Raw genomic sequence first — 20,274 nt, 5'->3', positions numbered from 1 at the left:
TTTGTATTCCATTTATTAAGTCTGATTCAAACCAGTTGTGTGTAAGGTCACCAATTTCATAAAACTTATGATTTCTTACATGGATGTCTGAAAGAAAAAACACTTCTGGCAACCCACAGCTGTATGAAAAACTTTGAAACTAATTTGCTGACTGTGAATTCCTTGACAAAAGCTGTATTATGTATAGAACTACTACCTGACAGTGACATATGGTGATGAATTTAGTGGACTACAATAATAGATGTAGACAACGTAACATGTGGAAATTTGTGTAGGTCCGAGGAGCATGCAAGGGTAGCCGAAGTGGTTAAGGTGACCACTTGCGATAAGTGTGAAATTTGTGTTTGAGTCCTAGTCTGGCACAAATTTTTATGTGTCATTATTTGGTACCAGATCTATACCAGCTGATATCAATAAAGTTACAGTCAGAAAATTCATTTCGACATATTAAGTTTCTCTAAAAAGGGAAGGGTGGATGACAATGCTCAGCTATATGGCTCAAACTGTATGAGTAGAAACATGTAGATGCCCCTTTCAAGTTCCTAAGAGTAACTCAACTGAGTGGGTGGTAGGAAAATAGGAAACACTCGCTAAAGATTTTCGAACATAATATGTGAGAGTTTTTAGCATCATCAAGTCAGTGGTGTAACATAGTGGTCAAGCTCACCAACTGTCAATTCAATGGCTCGTGTGCGAGCATGCTGCTACCACCACGACTTTTTTTTTCCATTTTATTTTATTCCTTGCAATGTTAAACTATTAATTATAAAATTTAAATATATTTAGAGAGTCCAATTTGTATATGTAAAATAACATATTCAATTTAGTTTTAACTAAATAATTTCAAGAAATGTATTTAAACAGGAATTTTCTTAAATGACACATTTCTGACACTTTGTAATTTCAACTGTTCTTCAATAGCAATGTTCTGTTTTCATCACACACCCCTTTCTCCTTTTCCTTTATTCTCTTTTGCACATTCAGAGCACATGGATCTGGAAGCTGTATCAAATCCCCTATAGGTGGCCCTTACTATACCTGTTTTCCGACATTTTGTAATGGTCTCTGTTGTTTGGTAACAGCATCTTACCACATATTTGCGATGATTTTCCACAAAAATTAATATTTTATCAGGAACTGGAAACTGAACAAGAATTTTCTACCAGTAAGGTGAATGTTTAAAATGTAAAATTAATAACTTTGGACAAATATTTAAAAAAATTCTCCATTGCTCTTTGGCTTTTTCAATTTATAAAACAGTTGTTTGATTACCGACAATCATCTTGTGTCTGTTGATCTGGTAGCATCAGCTACCTGTCAAGTAATTAGAGAGCATATTGTTCAAATTATGAATGACTAGGGACAGAAAGTTGGCTGAAACCAGACGTAAATAGTAATGAAATCCTAAACTCAGATTCGAATGTATACCGCAGAGACAGGCTGGACAGTGAAGGGGGAGGCGTGTTTATAGCAATAAGAAGTGCAATAGTATCGAGGGAAATTGACGGAGATCCGCAATGTGAAATGATTTGGGCGAAGGTCACGGATAAAGCAGGCTCAGACATGGTAATTTGATGTCTCTATAGGCCCCTGGGCTCAGCAGCTGTTGTGGCTGAGCACCTGAAGGATAATTTGGAAAATATTTCGAGTAGATTTCCCCACAATGTTATAGTTCTGGGTGGAGATTTTAATTTGCCAGATATAGACTGGGAGACTCAAACGTTCATAATGGGTGGCAGGGACAAAGAATCCAGTGAAATTTTTTAAAGTGCTTTATCTGAAAACTACCTTGAGCAGTTAAACAGAGAACCGACTCGTGGCGATAACATATTAGACCTTCTGGTGACAAACAGACCCGAACTATTTGAAACAGTTAACGCAGAACAGGGAATCAGCGATCATAAAGCGGTTACGGCATTGATGATTTCAGCCATAAATAGAAATATTAAAAAAAGGTAGGAAGATTTTTCTGTTTAGCAAAAGTGACAAAAAGCAGATTACAGAGTACCTGACTCCTCAACACAAAAGTTTTGTCTCAAGTACAGATAGTGTTGAGGATCAGTGGACACAGATCAAAACCATCGTACAATATGCGTTAGACGAGTTTGTGCCAAGCAAGATCGTAAGAGATGGAAAAGAGCCACCGTGGTACAACAACCGAGTTAGAAAACTGCTGCAGAAGCAAAGGGAACTTCACAGCAAACATAAACATAGCCAAAGCCTTGCAGACAAACAAAAACTATGCGAAGAGAAATGTAGAGTGAGGAGGGCTCTGCGAGAAGTGTTCAATGAATTCGAAAGTAAAGTTCTATGTACTGACTTGGCAGAAAATCCTAGGAACTTTTGGTCTTATGTCAAAGCGGTAGGTGGATCAAAACAAAATGTCCAGACACACTGTGACCAAAATGGTACTGAAACAGAGGATGACAGACTAAAGGCCGAAATACTAAATGTGTTTTTCCAAAGCTGTTTCACAGAGGAAGACTGAACTGTAGTTCCTTCTCTAGATTGTCCAACAGATGACAAAATGGTAGATATCGAAATAGACGACAGAGGGATAGAGAAACAATTAAAATCGCTCAAAAGAGAAAAGGCCTCTGGACCTGATGGGATACCAGTTCGATTTTACACAGAGTACGCGAAGGAACTTGCCCCCCTTCTTGCAGTGGTGTACCGCAGGTCTCTAAAAGAGCGTAGCGTTCCAAAGGATTGGAAAAGGGCACAGGTCATCCCCGTTTTCAAGAGGGGACGTCAAACAGATGTGCAGAACTATAGACCTATATCTCTAACGTCGATCAGTTGTAGAATTTTGGAACACTCATTATGACTTTTCTGGAGACTAGAAATCTACTCTGTAGGAATCAGCATGGGTTTTGAAAAAGACGGTCGTGTGAAACCCAGCTCGAGCTGTTCATCCATGAGACTCACAGGGCCAAAGACACGGGTTCACAGGTAGATGCTGTGTTTCTCGACTTCCGCAAGGCGTTCGATACAGTTCCCCACAGTCATTTAACGAACAAAGTAAGAGCATATGGACTATCAGACCAATTGTGTGATTGGATTGAGGAGTTCCTAGATAACAGAACGCAGCATGTCATTTCCAATGGAGAGAAGTCTTCCGAAGTAAGAATGATTTCAGGTGTGCCGCAGGGGAGTGTCATAGGACCGTTGCTATTCACAATATACATAAATGACCTGGTGGATGACATCGGAAGTTCACTGAGGCTTTTTGCAGATGATGCATCGAGAGGTTGTAACAATTGAAAATTGTACTGAAATTCAGGAGGACCTGCAGTGAATTGAGATGATAGATAAACTCCAGTGGAAGACTCTGCAGGAGAGACGCTCATTAGCTCGGTACGGGCTTTTGTTAAAGTTTCGAGAACATACCTTCACAGAAGAGTAAAGAGTATATTGCTCACTCCCATGTATATCTCGCGAAGAGACCATGAGGATAAAATCAGAGAGATTAGAGCCCACACAGAAGCATACCGACAATCCTTCTTTCCAAGAACAATACGAGACTGGAATAGAAGGGAGAACCGATAGAGGTACTCAGGGTACCCTCCTCCATACTTCGTCAGGTCTCAAAATCTGGTGAAAGTTTCCTAGAGTGGATCTGTAAACTAGTAAGGAAGTTCTCTTCTGCAACAACTCGCAAGCAAATGCTTTAGATTCTGATCTACATTTTGGGTCCTAATTTTACATACAGTATAACCTCACTTTTACGTTACCGGAAATAATGTTTTCCCACTGTTTACGACATTTATTATCATTCCCATCAAATTTATTATGTCCACAATGTTGATTTGCACCCAATTTTGTGTCAACATATTGACATTATTTACGCATTAGGAAAAAATGTTCCTGGACAAAAAAATGACACTGGCAGGATGTTGGCTGTCCAGTAGTGTTTACAAATATTATATGGTTAAGTTTCTTAACACCAGGGCATTCTACTCAGCAGATTTGAACCAGAAAACATGTAAAAGTTGGAACAACTTGTGCCGTATTTCCCACTGCTGCCAAGTTCTACTTGGCTGATGGGAGTAACCAGGTTCGTTCAAATAAATAACTAACTAGTGCAGTATTTCATTATTTAAATAATGAATGACAGCTGCTGGTTTTCGAAAACATTGATTGTGACGTCTGAAATGGAGTAAAATGTTTTGACTTCACAGACAGTTATCAGTTCCAGTTACATCAGCAGTTTTTACTAGAAAATAAACATTTATTAGTTAATAAACAAGTCCCTAACAAATGTTTTGATGCCCTTTATGTACATATGTCATTCATAAAGTGCAAAAAGGCAAAGAGGTATCCTATATATAACTTTTACCGCTTAAAATGTTATTTCCTACATTTTACATTTTCCTCACATTTTACACCATTTTTTGAAGCCCCTTGAAAATTGTAGAAGTGGGGTTTGACTGTATGTTGCAACTCCTCCTTTCTTCATGTTAACTACACACAAAAATGATGTTCGTCACGGAACCCCAGAAGTGTTTTACCACCAGACAAAATTGCCGTACAACGAGTGGAGGAAGGTGTGAAAAGAGACAATATAATACGGACAATACCCATTGTCTAATGAGTGAGAAAATGGAAAAATGAAGTATTGCTATGTTTAAATACGAAGACGCTGTCCAGTGTGTGAAGCATTCACATGAACAATTTATTCTGATTTTTGTTTTCAACACTAAAAGTAATGTTAGTGGAGCATGGGTTTCAGATGAAAGTTAAATGTTGCGTATTTCACGACAGACTGACATTTAAATAAATGAATACCTCTAATAAATCAATACCTCACGGATCACATCCCTGTAATAGACCTAGATGCATGCCCTGTGCCATACATTCTCCTATCACCACCAACTCAAGTCTGGTCACAAACATCACCTACCCCATCAAAGATTGGTTGGTTGGATTAAAAGAGGGGGGAAGGGACCAAATATGTCATCAGTCCCTTGTTCCGAATAAAACAATGCCACAAGTGTGAGAATAAAACAGACAAGACTGACAACTCATAACTGAATGAAAGGAAAAACACAAGAACGGTTAAGGGCAACAAAGATGTAAATGGATAAAAGGGGACAAGAAAGCCAAAGAAACGCAAGCAATGGGTTAAAGACATTAAAACAACAACATTAAAATAACAAAGCAGATTACCATGGCTGGCTGACCATGAGGAAAAAGAGAGAGAGAGAGAGAGAGAGAGAGAGAGAGAGAGAGAGAGAGAAGCCAGCCACTCTGCAACACATTAAAACCTCCACCTAGAAGCACTAGGGTGGAGGGCACAGAGGGACAAAGAACATGCACTACAACTTAAATAAAATGATAAAACCTACCATCACGAATAAAACGTAAAACTAAATCAGCCAATGAGGCGTTGTCAGATAATATTAGCGGCAACGAGTTGGGTAACCCAAGATTTTGTCGCTGGGCAATCAAAGTGGGACACTGCACCAGCATATGGGCCACTGTCAACCGGGCACTGTACTGACACTCAGACGAGTCTTCACGGCGCAGAAGGTAACCGTGGACCCGACATGCGTGACTAGTGACTAATGCGGGGCCAGCAGAGAACAGCTGATTCCCTGTGAGAGCCCCGCAAGCAAGACTTCCACACTTTCGCAGCCTCCTTAATGACATGCAGTTTGTTGTGTGTACTGTTGTGCCATTCTGTCTCCCATAGCTGAAAAACCCTGCAGCATAACTCAGAATGCAGGTCAGGTTCAGATATGCCCATCTCCAGAAGCGGTTTCCGCGTAGCCTGTTTGGCCAGCCTGTCGGCAAGTTTGATTCCTGGTATGCCGACATGTCCTGGGGTTCACACAAACACCACTCACGACAGAACCAGTCCAGGGTATAGATGGACTCCTGGATGGACACCACCATAGGATGGCGGGGTATCTCTGCTCGATAGCTTGTAGGCTGCTCAAGGAGTCAGTACACAGAAGCAACGATTCACCGGGGCATGAACGTATATACTGAAGTGCACGAGATATGGCCACCACCTCTGCAGTGAATACACTGCAGCCATCGGGCAAGGAATGATGTTCAAAATGGCCTCTGTAGATGTAGGCAAAGCCAACATGACCATCAGCCATCAAGCCGTAGGTGTAAACCACTTCAGAGCCCCTGAACACCTAAAGAATCGAGAGGAAGTGACAGTGGAGAGCAGCAGGAGTAACTGAGTCCTTAGGGTAATGCAAAAAGTCCAAATGAATCTGTGGTCAAGGTGTACACCATGGAGGTGCACACGGATTGACCTGGATGGGAGGTGATACAAGGAAGGACTCTAGTTCAGACAGAAGGGATCGCATGCCAACCGCAATCATTAGCCCTGACCTGGGCCGCCTATGTGAGAGATGAACTGCCGCGGGTGGAAAAAGGGGACAGTAATTTGGATGCTCGGGAGAACTACTAATGTGTACAACGTAACTGGTGAGCAGTTGTGAATGTCGGATCTCCGGCCTCCACCAGGACACTGGTCACCAGACTCAATCTGAAAGCTCCCATCGCTAGGCGAACACCACAGTGGTGCACTGGGTTGAAACATAAATCAGACTCCCATAGTCAAGGCGGGATTGAACAAGGCTTTGTAGAGCTGCAGCTGAGTAGAGTTATCTGCACCCCAATTGGTGTTGCTCAGGCAGAGGAGGGCATTGAGGTGCTGCCAGCACTTCCGCTTAAGCTGACGAAGGTGAGGTAGCCACGTCAATCGGGTGTTGAAAACCAGTCCTAAGAATCGATATGTCTCCACAACAGTCGGGGGATCATCATGAAGGTAAAGTTCTGGTTCCCGATGAACGGTACAATGCCAACAGAAATGATACATGACTTAACGGCCGAAAACTGATTGCCGTGGGCGAGAGCCCATGACTACGCCTTATGGATGGCTCCCTGTGGCGTCGCTCAGCAACACCAGTACTGGTGGAGCAGTACGAAATGCAGAAGCCATCTACATACAGAGGGGGGGAGACAGATAGCCCTACAGCTGCTGTGAGACCGTTAATGGCCACTAAAAATAGTGATACACTCAATATAGAGCCCTGCAGGACCCCATTCTCCAGAGTACATAGGGAACTATGGCAGGCACCAAGTTGGACGCGGAAGGTACGGAGCGACAGGAAATTCTGGATAAAAGTCGGGAGCGGTCCTCGGAGACTCCACCCATATAATGTGGCAAGGATATGATGTCGTCAGTTTGTGTTGTATGCTTTATGTAAGTAAAAAAAGATGGCACCATGTGTTGCCGCCTGGAAAAGGCTGTTTGGATGGCAGACTCAAGGGACACAGTTGTAGAGCACCCCTGGCAGAAGCCGCCCTGACGTGGGGCCAGAAGGCACTTGTAGTCAGACAAGAGATGTTTAATCATCTGACTAGATCCGATCCGGCCCAGGAGCTGTGTCGGGGCAATGTGAAAGAGTGGTGAGGATGGTGGTGGTTAGTGTTTAACGTCCCGTCGACAACGAGGTCATTAGAGACGAAGCGCAAGCTCGGGTTAGGGAAGGATTGGGAAGGAAATCGGCAGTGCTCTGTCAAAGGAACCACCCCGGCATTTGCCTGTAACGATTTAGGGAAATCACGGAAAATCTAAATTAGGATGGCCGGAGACGGGATTGAACCATCGTCCTCCCGAATGCGAGTCCAGTGTGCTAACCACTGCGCCAAGTAGCTCGGTAGTGGTGAGGAGCTCCCACTATGTAAATGGGGCATCATAGGGTTCACTGTGGCATGTAGTGAATGAGAGGACTTTCTTTTCTTTTCCATCCGCTGTTTGTGAGTGTGAAAGGCTGTGGGGTAGTTCTCCGATGCAGACTCTCGAGATTAGTGCTCAGAAAAGTGCTCGGAAATTGCATTTGCATTGGTACATAGCACGCCATTGATGGTACTTCTGGAGACACTTGTTGGGGCCTGGTACCCAAAAAATAATTTTGTGGAAAGAGGTACAATCTTCGTCCAGACTTTGGAAGGTGATGTATGGCACCCAATGGTTGACACATACCTCTCCCAACACTCCTGTTTCCATTATTTTATAAGGTGGAGTACCTGGGCACAGAGCCACTTAAAGGGTATAAGATGTCCTAGGGAAGAGTGTCACTTATGCCGCTGTAGAGCTCACCAACGCTCTGCAATTGCCTCAGCTACTTCCGTCAAGCACCAAGAGACTGTCTTTCGATGGGGCACCCTTTAGGGATCGCGCTTCCTGCTGGAGAAACAAATGTGGTAGTCACCTGCTCAACCATCACATTGATGTTACCATGTGGGGCAGAGTCAACGATAACATCAGAGGTGAAAGTTTCCCAGTCCGCCTTGTTTAAAGCCCGTCTGGGCAGGTGTCCATGGGCCCGAAGCCGGGGCAGCGACAGGAAAATGGGGAAGTCGTCACTACCACACAGGTCTTCATGTGCTCGCTGGTGGATAGATGGGAGAAGTTCTGGGCTGCAAATAGATAAATCAACGGCCGAGTAACTACCATGAGCCACACTGATATGTGTTGCAGCCCCAGTATTTAAGACACAGAAGTCGAACTGAGGCAGTAAAGTTTCGACATCTTTGCCTCAGCCAGCAAGCACAGTGTCACCTCACAAGGGGCTATGGGTGATAAAATCTCCCAAAAGTAGGAAGGGTTTAGGGAGTTGATAAATCAGTACAGCTAATACAATCAGGAGTACTGCACCATCTGGAAGAAGATATACACTGCAGAGAGTTATTTCCTGCATCGTCTGTATTCTGACCACCACAGCTTCAAGAGGGGTTTGAAGGGGCACAGTTCACTACAGACTGTGTTTAGGAGACAAACGCAAACTCCACCTGATGCTCGATTATAACTGCTATGGAGAGCAGGGGTCTGCATTGTCGAAAACCAGGTTTCCTGGATGGCAATGCAAAAAGCAGGTAAATGTAAATGTCTTGTGACTAGGGCCTCCCATTGGGTAGACAGTTCGCCGGGTGCAAGTCTTTCGATTTGATGCCACTTCGGCGAGTTGCGTGGCGATGGGGATGAAATGACGATGATTAGGACAATAGAACACCCAGTCGCTGAGCGGAGAAAATCTCCGACCCAGCCGGGATTCGAACCTGGGCCTTAGGGCCAACATTCTGTCACGCTGACCACTCAGCTACTGGAGGTGGGGCGCCTGCAGTATTGGGATGCGATGGCTGTCCAGAATCTCAACAGGTGGGCTGGAAGTACAGTGGGAAGGCATACGGCCAAACTTCCAGCACTGCATAGGGGGAGGGATATATGGTTTGACATCACAGCGATAGACCATCATCTTGACCTTGGGCAATATATCAACGTCGAAGGCCAAGATAAAGGCGCCGGTGGCAACCTGGTTATCCCCCGGAAACCGATGGATGTGCTGGACAAAATGAACACCCTCCGCTCTAAATTGGTGGGCAGCTCGTCGTCAGACTGCAAAGGGAAGTCCCTGTGGAATATAGTACCCTGGACCATATTAAAGCTCTTATGAGGTGGGATGGTAACAGAAACATCCCCCAACTTGCCACAAGCAAGTAATGCCTGTGACTGGGCAGACGACGCTTTTTTTATCAAAACTGACCCAGAGCGCATTTTGGACAAGCACCCCATCTCCCCAAACTTGTTCTGCAAATGATCCACAAAAAACTGTGGCTTCATGGACATGAAAGATTCCCCATCAACTATCGTACATACAAGGTACCAGGGCGAATAAGCTTCACTGCCATCCTTAGCCTGGCAATCTTCCCATGGTGTGGACTGGGAGGGGAATGACTTGGGAGTCATATTTCTTACCATTTAAGTTAGACTTTGCCCACTTTGAGACTGCTGGTGGCAGACCACCAGCATGAGATGATGCACTACGCTTCATGGCGCGTCATCTGCCCTGACATCTACTTCTTGGCATATGTGGGGAGTTAACGGCGCAGACATCAGCAGAGCGATCCCTGTGTTTTCAGGGGGCTACAACCAACAGGGTGCATCATGGTCTCACCCCAATGGACTGGCTACCGTGCTGGATATAAAGTAAGAAGTAGTCCACGGTCATAGTCGGCACAGAAAGTGCATGGTACCCAGGAAGGTGTCCTCGACCAAGAGATGGAGAATGGGCGGGACTGCAATGCAAAGACGAGAAAGTGGGCTACAGATCTCAATGCACGATGGACATGAAGCACCATGTAAAGCACCCTTCCCCAATTGGCTCACTCTTTGGGAAAATTTTGAGAAATGGAGGTCAAACCCTACAGGGGACCTTCACACAAAGGCCAAAATGTGCAAAACTCCTTTTAGTCACCTCTTACGACAGGCAGGAATACCTTGGGTCTATTCTTACCCCCAGACCCGCAGGGGGACCCCATCAAAGGGAGGGCTGCCTGTGACCAACAAGCTAAGCTGCAACCACTGTGCTGCTGGCCAAGAAACAACTGGACCCTCCGTTTGCTGGGCACGCTGTCCATCATGACACTCACCATTTCAATTATGCTTCACAGCCTGTGCCGTATGGATCCTTCCCATAAACACCTGCTTTTCTTAACTGCACACATGAGAACTCTCCCTGCAATACATCCTACATGCCCGTAACCCTACTGGCCTCAACCTTCGTTTATCATTGTTCTCACCCATCTAGCAACTTCCCTTTTCCCATTCCAGCATTACACAGCTGTTCCACCAGCACCCCCAGTCTTTTTACTTCTCTCCTTTTTCACAACCCCCCCTCTCTCCCCTGCCCTTCATCTAACCTCCCAACTGCCCTAACCTCTCTCCACCTGGTCACTGCATGCTCCCCAGCAGCACTTCGCCATCCCCCACCCCTACCCTGGTATCCTTCCCCTGTCCCATTGTCCTTATTTCCTCCACCCAGTTGCCTCTCCCATCATGCACTGCTGTTGCTGCTCATAGTCTGGCTTCAGCTCCCAGAGACTGTGGTCGTGTGGTCCTGTCTGTGTGTGTGTGTGCGTGTGTGTGTGTGTGTGTGTGTGTGTGTGTGTGTGTGTGTGTGTAGGGGTCTATTTTTGACAAAGTCCTTGTTGGCCAAAAGCTGATTTTGTGACAGTCTTTCTGTTACGCCTATCTATGACTCAGCATCTCCACTATACGGTGATTAGCAACTATCCTTTTCATAAAATTGTTACATTCCATCCCAGATTTTCCATTGTTTGAATACCTCTAAAGTAAATTCATTAGCAAATTTTGAAAAGGACCTGAACTATTATGTAGCACCATTATGAAATCTTGATCGCCAAGATGATGAGATTTAAGGAGTTGAAAACAATATAGTCTTATGAACATCCCACCTTAAGAAATGAGAGGAATAAAAAGACAACAATCAGAAGAAATAATTGTGAATACTTAAGCAAAATCCTTTTTGGAGTCTTAACTACTGCAAAACCCAGTTTGTTGTTAGAGGCTAAAGATTTTTGTTGTTCACATCAATTAACAACCAAAACTGGAACATGTTGCTCACAGTGGATCTACAAAGGTTACAACCTTCAATTCACAATCTAAATTCTAGAATGAATCATGACTTTTTAGGAGTAAATCACATTGCAGATGTATTAAACCAGACAGCAGATATTTGGATACTTACCAAACACAGCCATAACACTATATATTCACGAATGAAAAAATTGAAATACTGGTTGAGAAACAGCATGGCCGGCCCAACCAGTGCTGTATCTAAATACTCCATTTCATTCTTCGTCATATGAGCAACCTAAGGAAGAAATGAGCATGATATAAGTATGATTCTTCAGAGTTACAGAAAATTACAATTCACATTTAATGCCAAGATCTGAAACTGAAGATACATGCGTAGCAGTTAGCTAATTCTATTACCGAAAACACATTCCAAATTTTAAAATGTTCCATTCTTTTACCACCATATTTTTTTGTAAAACAGTAAACCTAACCTACTGGAATTTCTATTAAATCACAATGATAACAAAAAAGTTGATGTTCTCAATGCTCAAGGTGAGAAGCTTGCTAGACAAAGAAGTCACAGAATATACGGATAGGCTGAATACCCTGTCAACTTATTCAACTCTGGCTCTTAATAATGTAGGAAGCGCATATGATAGGACATAAAATTTTAAGTGTTTTGCAACAACTTTACTCTTATTTGTTAGAACATAGATTATGTCCTATGCTACAATAACTTCATGCTCTGTTGTCTGCATATAAATGTTGTGTACTGAAATTTGTACACCAAATGCACTTCACAACCACTCTCTGAGCATCCCCTAAGCACAAATGACTAGACTTCAATTTGTCTAACACATCAGGAAGAGGTGACAACGGCCGAACAGCTTACTGCAAGTTACTTCAGCTGCTATTTTTTTCCCCTCAACACATGCCCTGCCCCTCAACAGTGAGGTGAGAGCTTAAGGGGAACAGGGAATGAGAACATCTATGTTGTTTCCCTAAATTTCATGTTGTCCCATTAGAGGTAAGAAATGGAATGAGTACATGTTGAATGCTGAAGGTTGCGTACATTATAAATTGAGATGCGGCTGTTGCCTCAGTGCAGTAATGGTTTTATTGCTACCAGCCATAGTTAAGTGAATATGAATAGTCTGAAAACTGTGGCACTGTGGTTGCTTCATATTCCTCGACTCATTCTTCCTTACTGAAGTATGCAAGTTATATAAGGCAAGCTGTGACTTCTTATGACCAATTATCAGGATCAGATGCCCTCTAACATAGCTGGGTTTTACGAGACTATGGAAAAAAATTAAGTGATGCCGTGTACACAATTGCAAACAAGCTTCTTTAGAGGAAAAGTGATCTGTGGAAAAATTTCACTGCTACAGTCCCCCCCCCCCCTCCCCCCCCCCCACACACACACAAATAAAAGCAAAAAAGTTCGTCCAATGCAAATAACATGGTTGTACTTTTGTTTATTTCCCCTCCAGTAAGAGAAAACGTGTATTCCATCAAACGAAATACCGGCACATAGCAACATCACTATTATCAACAAGCCCTCTATTTGTGTACTCTTTTGATCATGCCAGCTTGGGTTTATGCGCTAATAGAGTTGTGTAGCTTATCATTCATTTCTGTAGCTTTTTCAAAGACTGTTGTAAATTTATTTTAAAAATTAATCACTATTTAGAGAATACATTTCATACTTATTCCCATACTGTCATTACAGAATTGATATTGGAGAGAGAGAGAGAGAGAGAGAGAGAGAGAGAGAGAGAGAGAGAGAGAGAGAGGGGGGGGGGGGGGGGGGGTTCATTATTAAAATAAAGTTATAGCAGCCTTTGAAAGCTAGGCATATACTAGGTGCATTCAATAAGTAATGTAACACATTTTCTTCCCCTCTATGCAGGCTTGTTTTATTGGGACTCCACTAAGCCATATTATTCCTCCCTCTTTTGGCTACAAAACCCGACTTTTCAATAAATTCTCCATTCAGGTGCAGAAGACCTAGCCTTGGTACAAATTGTCAGTCATCACATCAGTCTGCATCTATACACCATAGGTGTACGAGACTTGAAAACAGATCTTTGGGACCATAAAGCTCCATTTGATTAAAGTACTTATGCCTGGGTTTCAGGTAAGATTCCTCATTTTGTTTGATGCTCAGGTGCTATTCCAACATTGTTGGAGAGCCTCTGCAATGTGGTTTGAGTTTAGCGGGAATACAAAGTGGTCTGAGGCACGAATTATCCCTCCAACAGCACTGAAAAGACAATGGTACGGAGGAAGCTAAATAATTTCATTCCCATGGCTTTTAGCAATCTCTTCAATTACGTATGTCTGAAATTGTGGTTTCTTTTGTACCACTCACTATTTGTTCAAATGCACTTTTTATTGTATCAGCCACAGAATAATATAGCCTTTTTTTATTGCCATACTTGGTGTCGTATTGTGAGCTATAGAATTATATGCAGCATTATCCATAACGATCACTGATGGACTCGTCAGATTCGTCATGAGTGATGCGTCAAACCACTTTTGAGAAGCTACATTGTGCGTCTCTTTGTAGTAATCACCTGTCTTTTTAGAATGAAACATTAACAAGCAGTTTGGCACAAAACCATCTGATGTAGCTGCATAATAATTCACTTTCCTTTTCCAAAAGGTCATGTCATTTTCTCCTTCAGCATTTTGTCAATCCAGCCCATACATAATGGAAGGCTAGCATCAATCCATGTTTCATTTAGATAGAATGTATTTGCAAATGCCACAACCGTAATCCTGCTCAGAAATCTACACACTGCTATGCAACAACATCTGTGCTTTCTGTTTATATTCTATGTCTGTTAAACACCGAATAGATGAAGCCTTTTTCTTTGAGTGCCATGTGCAACGAAAATTTGCTTCGCTTAACAAGATTGTCTTTCTGAAGTGATGGGAGTAATTTAGAGTAGGAGGTTCCCTTCTCTTCTAATATCTATGCATGATGATGATGATGATGATGATTATTATTATTATTGTGGTTAGTGTCTTTATCGAAATCATCCAAAGCTGTAACTTGCTTCTTTTTGACCACTTCTTCCCTGGTGTGTATGCAGTGCCGCTCTCGCCACAATCTATACTGCACTGTTCTTTCCCTATCAATACAACAATGTTCTTGCTTATTTTCAATGCTGCTGCAATCCTCTTATTAACATGAGCACCAGGTAATTGTTGGCCTGTCTGTGCAGCACACTTTTCTTTCTCCATTTCACTTCAAATGTTGGGTTGGCACTACTTGTTGCACTGGACTTTATTTGAAGCAAAACAGAGGCAAATAAACACTAAAAACAACAAAAATGAAAAACTACAAGCTGAGCTATTTAGACAAACAACGAAATGACAGCACTGGATGCACGCGAGGCCCTCACTGGCACATTTCAGACATGCACGTATCTGGTTTGCAAAGCAGACCCACAACTGATTCTATGGAAGATGAAGGCAAAAGGACAATAAGTTACAGACTTCTCAAAAGTCAAAGAGGGCAGAGAGGATGTTGAAAGTACAAACAAATAAAAAGAAAACATTAAGAATTTATTGGAAGGGTAATTAGAACTTTAAGGAAATGAAAAGGGAACAGAAGATTAAAATGGAGGAGCGTCATGAATGCAGTTGAGGGCATGCTGAGGTACAGCATGTGGCAGCAGGCATTCTTTTCACATGCGCTGTAATGTACACCCCAGTGCTAAAAAATCATTGCAGTGGAACTACCATTTTAAGTTTTCTGATTTTACATTTCTCATGATTCTACACCCTGAATTCATAGGCCCTGCGAAAAACCCATAAATTCAATGTTAAAAATTCCCTGACTTTACATTCCTTCCTAATAAGGTTTACCTCGATTCTAAGTTCTTACTCGACACCTCACAAGACATTTTTCCTTTTCTTCCTATTGGTGTTTGATGTGACTGAACAAATTATAAATGGCTCAAAAGACATATGGTTCACACCATCGGTGGTGGCAGAATTAAGGGAATATTTTAGACTGCTGTGGAGAGGAAAGGTGTGAGAGGGGAGATGCTGACATAGTCCACAATCGGTATCGTCAACACAACTTGCAGCATTTAGAGTCACCGTGCAATTATGACATAACTACTGACAGACTGCATTGGTAAAGGAAAAAGAAGACAGTTGATGCAAAGTGTTTCGGACTGAACCACTATGTTACGAAGAGACCCAGCCACTGCCTTTTCTTGTGCGACTTGTAACTCAGTCTCATCTTTTTGCATGTATTTCCAATGTACTATATTCAGCAACACTAGCAACCATCAACCTTTTAAATTCAAACACTGTGTCTCAAAGAATATGCTCAGTCATAATTGACAGATATCACCCATCTCCGGCTACTGGACTCTTGTTGACTGGTGGCTTGTTAAGTCATCCAAGAGCAAGCGCACCCACCACACCACTCTAACACACATGTAAAACGAGCTCACCTACTGGATGTGTGGATAGTGGTCATTCAGTGATGGGAGTGCACGTAGGGCTGAAAGCATTTTGTGGAGTGCTGAAAATATGCTTTTTGTGCAGATCATGTGTTATGACAGAGATACCACACAGAAATAGAACAAGGGTTTTGCGATAGCACATTTTTAAGACTCGTGTTCAAATCTGACATGACACAGTTTAACAACTACATACACTACTCATGTATACACTTTTCACCACACACAAACATACACACCACACTCTGTAGATTGTAAAGATTGGCAGTAGTAATAGAGGGGCACTTCTTTCAAATTTACATTTTACACAGTGCACAGAAATTCAGTGAGCTGGCTTCTTTGAAGCTTGTAACATCAGTTAGGGAAGCAAACTTATTTTTTCACGTGTCTCTTTCTCTCATCAAGCGCAAAGTAACACTTTAACGGTGGCGCAAGCGTATGAACTGTAGCTCATAAGAGAAGCATCAAACAATAACAGCAATGGTGACAAAGCACGTCACAAAGAAGATAGCTGTATTTATGCTTATGGGTTAACCACTTAGCTGCTGCGATGTTTTCAGTTTAATTAAATATGTTCATCAATTTTTCCTTTTTTCTGGATGAGCACAAAGGATAATCTCTCAAAAACACGTGATTTTAATGTATAACTTGTAGTCGTAGGATGTCAGAAAACAGCTCGATTACCTTGTACCCAAGTATCAGTTTCAATATTTTGATGGGTTTTTACTTGCAGTTACACATCCGTGATTTTTAAGAACTAATGAAATTCATTATCACAAATTGTTGTATGAACATTGTCTTGTACATTTAATTTGCTTCACTTAGACTGTGTACAAAGTGTTGGAGAGGATTGCGATTTTTAATCATTTACGACAATTACATGTGTTTTTATTCATGTTTTTTTTAGTTTTTCCTCAATTCTGCTTTTCCCTCAATTTTGTGTTTTTCAAGCCTGGACCGCATGAAAATGTAAAATAGGGGTTGCACTGTAATCTGATGTCCTGAGATGAGGGACGTCCTACCCAAGGTGCTTCCCACCCCTTCTAAAGTGGTGTTCTGTCACCCACTCAATCTCCACAACATCCTAATCCATCCCTCTGTCACTCCCAAACCCAACCCCTTGCCACAGCGATCATGTCCTTGTGGAAGCCACTGGTGCAAGACCTGCCCAATCCACCCATCCCACACTTCCTATTCCAGTCCTGTCACAGGCTTAGTCTATCCTATTAGGGGCCGGGCCACCTCTGAAAGCAGAAACGTCATATACAAGCTCTACTGCAATCACTGCACAGCCTTTTATATTGAAATGACTACCAACCAGCTGTTCACCAGGGATGAACAGCGACCACCAATCTGTGGCCAAGAACAAAGTAGACCACCCTGTGGTACAACATGTATCTGAACATAACATGCTTGATGTCAATGGCTGTTTCACTACTAGAGCCAACTGGATCCTCCCCTCCACCACCAGCTTTTCTGAACTGTGTGGATGGAAGTTATCTTTGTAACACATTCTCCGCTCCTAAAAAATATCCCCGCCCTAACTTACAGTAACATACTAACTCAGCCAGACAGCACTCCATATTGCTACTTCCACTGTTTGTGACAATCTCATTCTGGTCCAAGCTGCCGTAGATGGCGGTCTCTTATGCAAGAGCTCTGCTTGCTTGTGTGAATGAAAATGTGTGTGTTTCTTTTACTGACTTTACAGCTTTGGCTGAAAGCTAATGTGTGAGTGTCTCGTTATTGAGCCTGCCTGCAACTTAACAAGTCATCTTTATCCAGAATGAAATTTTCACACTGCAGCCGAGTGTGCACTGGTATGAAACTTCCTGGCACATTAAAACTGTGTGAAGGACTGAGACTCAAACTCAGGATCTTTGCCTTTCGCGTACAAGTGCTCTACCATCTGAGCATGGCTCACGACCTGCCATCACAGTTTCAATTCTGCCAGTTCGCAGAGGAGCTTCTGTGAAGTTTGGAAAGTAGGAGACAAGGTACTGGCAGAATTGAAGCTGTGAGGGCAGGTCGAGAGTTGTGCTTTGGTAACTCAGATGGTAACTGTCATTCTCAATGGACAGAAGTCTTCTGAAGTAAGAGTGATTTCAGGTGTGCCGCAGGGGAGTGTCATAGGACTGTTGCTATTCACAATATACATAAATGACCTGCAGTCCAATATACATAAATGGATAACATCGGAAGTTCACCGAGGCTTTCTGCGGATGATGCTGTGGTATATCTAGAGGTTGTAACAATGGAAAATTGTACTGAAATGCAGGATGATCTGCAAAGAATTGACGCATGGTGCAGGAAATGGCAATTGAATCTCAATGTAGACAAGTGTAAAGTGCTGCAAATACATAGAAAGTAAGATCCTTTACCATTTAGTTACAATATAGCAGGTCAGCAACTGGAAGCAGTTAATTCCATGAATTATCTGGTAGTAGGCATTAGGAGTGATCTAAAATGGAATGACCATATAAAGTTGATCGTCGGTAAAGCGGATGCCAGACTGAGATTCACTGGAAGAATCCTATGGAAATGCAATCCATAAACAAAGGAAGTAGGTTACAGTACACTTGTTCGCCCACTGCTTGAATATTGCTCACCAGTGTGAGATCCGTACCAGATAGGGTTGATAGAAGACAGAGAGAAGATCCAATGGAGCACAGCGTGCTTCGTTACAGGACCATATAGTAATCGCGAAAACGTTACGGAGATGAGAGATAAACTCCAGTGGAAGACTCTGCAGGAGACACTCAGTAGCTCGGTACGGGCTTTTGTTAAAGTTTCGAGAACATACCTTCACTGAGGAGCCAAGCAGTATATTGCTCCCTCCTACGTATATCTCGCGAAGAGACCATGAGGATAAAATCGGAGAGATTAGAGCCCACACTGAGGCATACCGACAATCTTTCTTTCCACAAACAATGCAAGACTGGAATAGAAAGGAGAACCAATAGAGGTACTCAAAGTACCCTCCGCCACACACCATCAGGTGGCTTGCGGAGTATGGATGTAGATGTGGATGTAGATGTAAAGCACTTGCCCACGAAAGGCAAAGATCTCGAGTTCGGGTCTAGGTCTGGCACACAGTTTTAATCTGCCACGAAGTTTCAAGTCATCTTTATGGTAATAATCAAAGTCCACTTTCGCCACAGGAAATACTCGGTAGAGTGTAAGAGTCATCAGAGTTTTAATATGACAATACCAATGTGCACTAAACAAGTTAAAATAGTAAATAAATGAATATTGTTAAGTTACCGATGACGTACAAATAGTATGAAGTTTTAGTAAGTATGCAAGAGATTTTGGCTGCCCACCAACCTAGTCAGTTAGTGGCAGGATGTAACCCCAGTCCATGCTTCTGTGATAGTTTTACCACATTCTCGAATTTCATTAAATTTTGAGCTGAATTGCTCCAGACTATTTAACATTAACTGTTTAATGGTTCTCATTAATAAACTTATCACAATGGCACCCCAGGACTTATTTGAAATAGATTAGCTACCCACATTTTAACTTATAATCACAGGCCACCTGCTTGCTTATTCTACAGTACCCGATGTGCTACAAGAACTTTTCAAGGGGCAAATAAGCAAGAGATTAGCAGAAAATGAGTAGCAGGAAGTCCTACACGCTGATTTATTACGATAATCCAGGAAAGAGTTAACTTAACTTGCAGAGTCTCAAGTGGGAAGGTATGATCAGTTGCAATGAATGTCATCTATATAACTTCCTATGAACCAGTGGCTAAATTGAGAAACTTTTCTGAGGGTCTGGTACCATAGGAGGCTCTTACAAGTAGATAAGCCCATAGAAGAGGATATTTTTTAAAATATTCTTCAATTGAACTGCCATAACCACACATATATGAGGTAATCACATTTACCACATCCTCGGATATTTCTACTCGGTACACAAATCCAATACGGAAATATTGGAAACTTACATGGCACATAACATGCACATATAAAGTGCAGATATCTAATCTCTATTACAGCATGCTGGTTTTTCAGAGCTTACAGTGGGTGATTTTTAACACATTACATATCCTACAACCCACATCTGTGACTGAGGTCACTAACACATGCTTGTGTCCAGAATGAGATTTTCACTCTGCAGCGGAGTGTGCGCTGATATGAAACTTCCTGGCAGATTAAAACTGTGTGCCCGACACAGTTTTAATCTGCCAGGAAGTTTCACATGCTTGTGTGGTGGTGCTCGACACGGGTAAGGCGGTTTGAATACAGGTGGTGAAAAAAATTTTCACTGACAATATTTAGCCAGGAAAGGGAGGATAGGTTGTGGTGTAAAGTTCCTGATCACATTACTTTGTACCAATGCCCTGGTTTAAATACCAAACCACTCCTCAGTGTC

General features: G+C 42.5%; 1 protein-coding gene across 4 annotated transcripts in view; it reads right to left on the bottom strand.

Moving 5' to 3' along the window:
* Nucleotides 1–20,274, bottom strand: part of LOC126354709 (cholinephosphotransferase 1) — a 180,342-nt gene that overhangs the window by 84,493 nt on the left and 75,575 nt on the right. For all 4 annotated transcript variants that reach the window (XR_007565376.1, XM_050004551.1, XM_050004550.1 and 1 more), the window contains one exon: nt 11,577–11,702. Coding sequence is in view for 3 of the 4 variants with exons in the window: in XM_050004551.1 (XP_049860508.1) it covers nt 11,577–11,702 (126 nt within the window). In the remaining variant the exon portion in view is untranslated. The remainder of the gene's footprint in view (nt 1–11,576; nt 11,703–20,274) is intronic.

Source organism: Schistocerca gregaria, chromosome 3 (assembly GCF_023897955.1).
Source record: "Schistocerca gregaria isolate iqSchGreg1 chromosome 3, iqSchGreg1.2, whole genome shotgun sequence".
NCBI lineage: Eukaryota > Metazoa > Arthropoda > Insecta > Orthoptera > Acrididae > Schistocerca > Schistocerca gregaria.
This window is presented reverse-complemented; position numbering and strand designations above follow the sequence as displayed.